The sequence below is a fragment of the Blennius ocellaris genome (assembly GCF_963422515.1).
Source record: "Blennius ocellaris genome assembly, contig: SCAFFOLD_58, whole genome shotgun sequence".
NCBI classification, from domain to species: Eukaryota; Metazoa; Chordata; class Actinopteri; order Blenniiformes; family Blenniidae; genus Blennius; species Blennius ocellaris.
This window is the reverse complement of record NW_027661901.1, coordinates 165,612-173,111: the sequence shown is the minus strand read 5'-3', so window position 1 is coordinate 173,111 and position 7,500 is coordinate 165,612. Positions and strand designations below refer to the sequence as shown.

General features: G+C 55.5%; 2 protein-coding genes across 6 annotated transcripts in view; both read right to left on the bottom strand.

The window, feature by feature from the left end:
• Positions 1-2,547, bottom strand: part of corin (corin, serine peptidase) — a 43,045-nt gene extending 40,498 nt beyond the window's left edge. For 4 of the 5 annotated variants that reach the window (XM_080522125.1, XM_080522127.1, XM_080522128.1 and 1 more), the window contains exons 1-3: positions 2,481-2,546; positions 690-831; positions 326-607 (exon numbers count right to left, since the gene is read on the bottom strand). In XM_080522125.1, the coding sequence (XP_080378251.1) occupies positions 326-607; positions 690-831; positions 2,481-2,540 (484 nt within the window). In that variant the 5' untranslated portion in view covers positions 2,541-2,546. Of the gene's footprint in view, positions 1-325; positions 608-689; positions 832-2,480 lie in introns of all 5 variants that reach the window. The other variant, XM_080522129.1, reaches the window with a different exon arrangement.
• Positions 2,548-4,273: 1,726 nt separating this feature from the next.
• Positions 4,274-7,500, bottom strand: part of nfxl1 (nuclear transcription factor, X-box binding-like 1) — a 16,206-nt gene continuing 12,979 nt past the window's right edge. Inside the window, 3 exon segments of the mRNA XM_080522133.1 lie at positions 4,274-4,791; positions 5,375-5,437; positions 5,820-5,900. Coding sequence (XP_080378259.1) covers positions 4,600-4,791; positions 5,375-5,437; positions 5,820-5,900 — 336 coding nt within the window. The 3' untranslated portion in view covers positions 4,274-4,599.

The following is a 7,500-nucleotide window of genomic DNA, read 5'->3' as shown; positions in this document are numbered from 1 at the left end:
GTGGAGCTGAGACTGTGGTGGGTGGGGCTGAGACTGTGGTGGGTGGGGCTGAGACTGTGGTGGGTGGGGCTGAGACTTTGGTGGGTGGGGCTGAGACTGTGGTGGGTGGGGCTGAGACTTTGGTGGGTGGGGCTGAGACTGTGGTGGGTGGAGCTGAGACTGTGGTGGGTGGGGCTGAGACTGTGGTGGGTGGGGCTGAGACTGTGGTGGGTGGGGCTGAGACTTTGGTGGGTGGGGCTGAGACTGTGGTGGGTGGGGCTGAGACTGTGGTGGGTGGGGCTGAGACTGTGGTGGGTGGGGCTGAGCCAGATTGGTCGGTGCGTACCTGTGTCGGGCGCTGCAGTGCTGCCGAGTGGCCAGACGCCACTCAGTGAGGTCACAGAGGTCATCCAATCCGGAGGCTGCGTGTTGGGATGGGAGGTGGGCGGGGCTCCAGAGACAGAGGACACCTCTGGGACGATGCTCTCGGCCTCCGGCTCAGACGAGGACGTGGAGGACGTGGAGAAGATGGGGGAGACGGGGGAGGAGCTGCTTGTGCTGTTGCCATAGTAACTGAGGTCAAAGAAAGCAAAGGGCTCCGGGGAGGGGGGAGGACTTCTGAAGAAACCTGCAGCCAATCAGAGGGAAGCATGGGAAGAACCGTCAACTATTGTCCGTCCGTCCGTCCGTCCGTCCGTCCGTCCTTCTACCTGTGAGCAGCAGTCCCAGCAGCAGGGAGCCAATCAGCAGGCTGCTTGGAATCAGGATGAAGAGGAAAAGTCTCATCTGATTGGTGGATCCCAGCTGGTGAGGACACGCCCCCCTGTCCATCCTGGCTTCTGGTGCTGGAACCTGGAAGGCACAGAGGATCGGGGGGTGGAGGGTGGAGGTGGAGGGTGGAGGGTGGAGGTGGGGGGGTGGAGGTGGAGGGTGGAGGTGGGGGGGGTGGAGGTGGAGGGTGGAGGTGGAGGGTGGAGGTGGAGAGTGGAGGTGGAGGTGGGGGGTGGAGGGTGGAGGTGGAGGGTGGAGGTGGGGGGTGGAGGGTGGAGGTGGAGAGTGGAGGTGGAGGGTGGAGGTGGGGGGTGGAGGTGGAGAGTGGAGGTGGGGGGTGGAGGGTGGAGGGTGGAGGTGGAGAGTGGAGGTGGGGGGTGGAGGGTGGAGGGTGGAGGTGGAGAGTGGAGGTGGGGGGTGGAGGTGGGGGGTGGAGGGTGGAGGGTGGAGAGTGGAGGTGGGGGGTGGAGGGTGGAGGGTGGAGGTGGAGAGTGGAGGTGGGGGGTGGAGGTGGGGGGTGGAGGGTGGAGGGTGGAGGTGGGGGGTGGAGGTGGAGGGTGGAGGGTGGAGGGTGGAGGGTGGAGGTGGAGAGTGGAGGTGGGGGGTGGAGGGTGAGAGTTTCCGTCCCTGCAGTTATTTTTGAAAGTGTCATTCGACACCAGCAGCTTTAAATTCCAGTCAAGCTGAACTGATTCCTGCTGCTTGTTGTTGTTTGTTTGTTTTCCTGCTGCAGACCTGCTGCTTGTTGTTGTTTGTTTGTTTTCCTGCTGCAGACCTGCTGCTTGTTGTTGTTTGTTTATTTGTTTTCCTGCTGCAGACCTGCTGCTTGTTGTTGTTTGTTTGTTTGTTTTCCTGCTGCAGACCTGCTGCTTGTTGTTGTTTGTTTGTTTGTTTTCCTGCTGCAGACCTGCTGCTTGTTGTTTGTTTGTTTGTTTTCCTGCTGCAGACCTGCTGCTTGTTGTTGTTTGTTTTCCTGCTGCAGACCTGCTGCTTGTCGTTGTTGTTGTTTGTTTTCCTTCTCAGACCACAACTCAAACATGTCCATTATTTAGTGCTCTTTACTGTTTCTATTGGTTTGACTTTTATTCTTTGTTTGTTTTGTTTTGGTGGAGAGAGGAAGAGGAGGACAGAGGAGGAAGAGGAGGACAGAGGAGAGAGGAGGACAGAGGAGGAGGAGGAGGACAGAGGAGGAGGACAGAGGAGGAAGAGGAGGACAGAGGAGGAGGAGGAGGACAGAGGAGGAGGACAGAGGAGGAAGAGGAGGACAGAGGAGGAGGACAGAGGAGGACAGAGGAAGAGGAAGAGGACAGAGGAGGATAGAGGAGGAAGAGGACAGAGGAGGAAGAGGAGGAGGACAGAGGAGGAAGAGGACAGAGGAGGACAGAGGAGGAAGAGGACAGAGGAGGACAGAAGAGGACAGAGGACGACAAAGGAGGAAGAGGACAGAGGAGGAAGACAGAGGAGGAAGAGGACAGAGGAGAAAGAGGACAGAGGAGGAGGAAGAGGACAAAGGAGGAAGAGGAGGACAGAGGAGGAGGACAGAGGAGGACAGAGGAGGAAGAGGACAGAGGAGGAAGAGGACAGAGGAGGAAGAGGACAGAGGAGGAGGAAGACGACAGAGGAGGAAGAGGAGGACAGAGGAAAGAGGAGGACAAAGGAGGAAGAGGACAGAGGAGGAAGAGGAGGACAGAGGAGGACAAAGGAGGAAGAGGAGGAAGACGAGGACTCACCGTCTCTGCTGCTCTGCTGAAGGTGACATGCGGGAGGATCGTCTCCTGCCGTGCTGACATGACCTGCTGCTGGGAACTACAGGCTGCTGCTCCTCCTCCTCCTCCTCCTCTGAGCCCAGGCTCCTCCTCCTCCTCTGAGCCCAGGCTCCTCCTCCTCCTCCTCAGAGCCCAGGCTCCTCCTCCTCCTCCTCCTCCTCCTCAGAGCCCAGGCTTCTCCTCCTCCTCCTCCTCCTCCTCAGAGCCCCTCAGTGCACCTCCTGTACAATAACAGCTCCCTCACCCAACACACAGTCCAACAAGCCTCATTTATTTAAAGGCACCAGAGAAACTAAGTACTCCAGAGAAACTAAGTACTCCAGAGAAACTAAGTACTCCAGAGAAACTAAGTACTCCAGAGAAACTAAGTACTCCAGAGAAACTAAGTACTCCAGAGAAACTAAGTACTCCAGAGAAACTAAGTACTCCACAGCGCCCCCTGTGGCCTCACAGTGATAAAACACCAGAAATCAAAGTCACTTTGAAGGTTTTATTGAACAGAATCTTTTTCAACATGAAAGACTTTTTCAACATGAAAGACGTTGACAGGTCAGCATCAAACTGTGTTCAGGTGTCACCAGATGTGTTGAGGTGTCACCAGATGTGTTGAGGTGTCTCCAGATGTGTCACCAGATGTGTTGAGGTGTCACCAGATGTGTTGAGGTGTCACCAGATGTGTCACAGATGTGTTGAGGTGTCACCAGATGTGTCACCAGATGTGTTGAGGTGTCACCAGATGTGTCACCAGATGTGTTGAGGTGTCACCAGATGTGTTGAGGTGTCACCAGATGTGTCACAGATGTGTTGAGGTGTCACCAGATGTGTTGGTGTCACCAGATGTGTCACCAGATGTGTTGAGGTGTCACCAGATGTGTTGAGGTGTCACCAGATGTGTTGAGGTGTCACCAGATGTGTTGAGGTGTCACCAGATGTGTCACAGATGTGTTGAGGTGTCACCAGATGTGTTGAGGTGTCACCAGATGTGTTGAGGTGTCACCAGATGTGTCACAGATGTGTTGAGGTGTCACCAGATGTGTCACAGATGTGTTGAGGTGTCACCAGATGTGTTGAGGTGTCACCAGATGTGTTGAGGTGTCACCAGATGTGTTCAGGTGTCACCAGATGTGTCACAGATGTGTTGAGGTGTCACCAGATGTGTCACAGATGTGTTGAGGTGTCACCAGATGTGTTGAGGTGTCACCAGATGTGTTGAGGTGTCACCAGATGTGTCACCAGATGTGTTGAGGTGTCACCAGATGTGTTGAGGTGTCACCAGATGTGTCACCAGATGTGTTGAGGTGTCACCAGATGTGTTGAGGTGTCACCAGATGTGTCACCAGATGTGTTGAGGTGTCACCAGATGTGTTCAGGTGTCACCAGATGTGTCACAGATGTGTTGAGGTGTCACCAGATGTGTCACAGATGTGTTGAGGTGTCACCAGATGTGTCACAGATGTGTTGAGGTGTCACCAGATGTGTTGAGGTGTCACCAGATGTGTCACCAGATGTGTTGAGGTGTCACCAGATGTGTTCAGGTGTCACCAGATGTGTCACAGATGTGTTGAGGTGTCACCAGATGTGTCACAGATGTGTTGAGGTGTCACCAGATGTGTTGAGGTGTCACCAGATGTGTCACCAGATGTGTTGAGGTGTCACCAGATGTGTCACAGATGTGTTGAGGTGTCACCAGATGTGTCACAGATGTGTTGAGGTGTCACCAGATGTGTTGAGGTGTCACCAGATGTGTTCAGGTGTCACCAGATGTGTCACAGATGTGTTGAGGTGTCACCAGATGTGTCACAGATGTGTTGAGGTGTCACCAGATGTGTCACAGATGTGTTGAGGTGTCACCAGATGTGTTGAGGTGTCACCAGATGTGTTCAGGTGTCACCAGATGTGTTCAGGTGTCACCAGATGTGTCACAGATGTGTTGAGGTGTCACCAGATGTGTCACCAGATGTGTTGGTGTCACCAGATGTGTTCAGGTGTCACAGATGTGTTGAGGTGTCACCAGATGTGTCACAGATGTGTTGAGGTGTCACCAGATGTGTCACCAGATGTGTTGAGGTGTCACCAGATGTGTTCAGGTGTTTAGCAGGAAGTAGGCGGCGGCCGACAGCAGAGCTCCTCCCACTGGGATGAGGATGATGATGGTGAAGCTCCTCCTCCAGGGGAAGCCGGCCCTTGGCTCCTCCCCCTCCTCCCTCCGGCCCCGCCTCTTGCTCCTCCTCCCTCCTCCTCGCTGCTGACGCTTCTGGAACGCCTCCAGCTCCTCCTGGACAACCATACCAGGTAAGGTTGCTGAAGAGTCACCGCGCCACGCCGTACGACCTACCACCATGCTGTATGCCGTACGGCGTGGCGGTCCTGGTCCTGGAGGGCCGCAGCCCTGCAGGTTTTCAACCAGTGGCTCCCAGTCTGCTTCCTGCAGAGCCTCATGGGAACTGGTGTGTTTGAGAAGGAAACATTGAAAACCTGCAGGGCTGCGGCCCCTGTCAATCTAGATCCATAACTCTACTGGGGGGGGTGGAGCCCCCCCTACTGGCCAGCCCCCCCTACTGGGGGGTGGAGCCCCCCCTACTGACCAGCCCCCCCTACTGGGGGGTGGAGCCCCCCCTACTTAACCAGCCCCCCCTACTGGCCAGCCCCCCCTACTGGGGGGTGGAGCCCCCCCTACTGGCCAGCCCCCCCTACTGGGGGGTGGAGCCCCCCCTACTGGCCAGCCCCCCCTACTGGGGGGTGGAGCCCCCCCTACTGGCCAGACCCCCCTACTGGGGGGTGGAGCCCCCCCCCCCCTACTGGCCAGCCCCCCCTTGACGTCAGGTCAGCAGCAGCTCCGTCACCTGGTCTGAACTCACCTGAAGCTTCTTCTGCTCCTTCTGCTCCTCCTCCTCCACCGCCCTCTGCTGCTGCTGCTGCTGCTGCACACACACTCATACGTGTGAGTGTGTGTGTGTGAGTGTGTGTGTGAGTGTGTGTGTGAGTGTGTGTGTGAGTGTGTGTGAGTGTGTGTGTGTGTGTGTGTGTGAGAGTGTGTGTGTGTGTGTGTGTGAGAGTGTGTGTGTGTGTGTGAGTGTGTGTGTGTGTGTGTGTGAGAGTGTGTGTGTGAGTGTGTGAGAGTGTGTGTGAGTGTGTGTGTGTGTGTGTGAGTGTGAGTGTGAGTGTGTGTGTGTGTGTGTGTGTGAGTGTGTGTGAGTGTGTGAGCGTGTGTGTGAGTGTGTGTGTGTGAGTGTGAGTGTGAGTGTGTGTGTGAGTGTGTTAGTGTGTGAGCGTGTGTGTGAGTGTGTGAGTGTGTGTGAGTACCTGGCTCACTCTCCTCTGCTGGTCTCTGCAGACGTCGTCACACTGGATTCTGGTCTGGAGGGACTGGGAGCACAACACCTCCTGCACACACACACTCTTCACTACACGCTCCTCCCTACACGCTCTTCACTACACGCTCCTCCCTACACGCTCTTCACTACACGCTCCTCCCTACACGCTCCTCTCTACACGCTCCTCCCTACACGCTCTTCACTACACGCTCCTCCCTACACGCTCTTCACTACACGCTCCTCCCTACACGCTCCTCTCTACACGCTCCTCCCTACACGCTCTTCACTACACGCTCCTCCCTACACGCTCTTCACTACACGCTCCTCTCTACACGCTCCTCCCTACACGCTCTTTACTACACGCCCCTCCCTACACGCTCCTCCCTACATGCTCTTTACTACACGCTCCTCCCTACACACTCTTTACTACACGCTCCTCACTACACGCCCCTCCTACACGCTCCTCCCTACACGCTCCTCCCTACACGCTCTTTACTACACGCTCCTCACTACACGCTCCTCCCTACACGCTCTTTACTACACGCTCCTTACTACACGCTCCTCCCTACACGCTCCTCACTACACGCCCCTCCCTACACGCTCTTTACTACACGCTCCTCCCTACACGCCCCTCCCTACACGCTCCTCCCTACACGCTCCTCCCTACACGCTCTTTACTACACGCCCTTCCTACACGCTCCTTACTACACGCTCCTCCCTACACGCTCTTTACTACACGCTCCTCCCTACACGCTCTTTACTACACGCCCCTCCCTACACGCCCCTCACTACACGCTCCTCCCTACACGCCCCTCCCTACACGCTCCTCCCTACACGCTCCTCCCTACACGCCCCTCCCTACACGCCCCTCCCTACACGCTCTTTACTACACGCTCCTCCCTACACGCTCCTCCCTACACGCTCTTTACTACACGCTTCTCCCTACACGCTCCTCCCTACACGCCCCTCCCTACACGCTCTTTACTACACGCCCCTCCCTACACGCTCTTTACTACACGCCCCTCCCTACACGCTCCTCCCTACACGCCCCTCCCTACACGCTCCTCACTACACGCTTCTCCCTACACGCTCCTCCCTACACGCCCCTCCCTACACGCTCTTTACTACACGCCCCTCCCTACACGCTCTTTACTACACGCCCCTCCCTACACGCTCCTCCCTACACGCCCCTCCCTACACGCTCTTTACTACACGCTCCTCCCTACACGCCCCTCCCTACACGCTCTTTACTACACGCTCCTCCCTACACACAGTTTGATGTATGTGTAGTAATGTGTAGTGCTTTGTAGTAGTGTGTAGTACTGTATAGCACAGCGTAGTACAGCATAGTGCAGTGTAGTACAGTATAGTACAGTATAGTACAGCGTAGTACCGCATAGTACCGCGTAGTACAGCATAGTACCGCATAGTACCGCGTAGTACAGCATAGTACAGCATAGTACAGCATAGTACAGCATAGTACCGCATAGTACAGCATAGTACAGCATAGTACAGCGTAGTACAGTATAGTACAGTATAGTACAGTATAGTACAGTATAGTACAGTATAGTACAGTGTAGTACAGTGTAGTACAGTGTAGTACAGTGTAGTAAAGTGTAGTAAAGTATAGAGTACAGTGTAGTACAGTGTAGTACAGTATAGTACAGTAT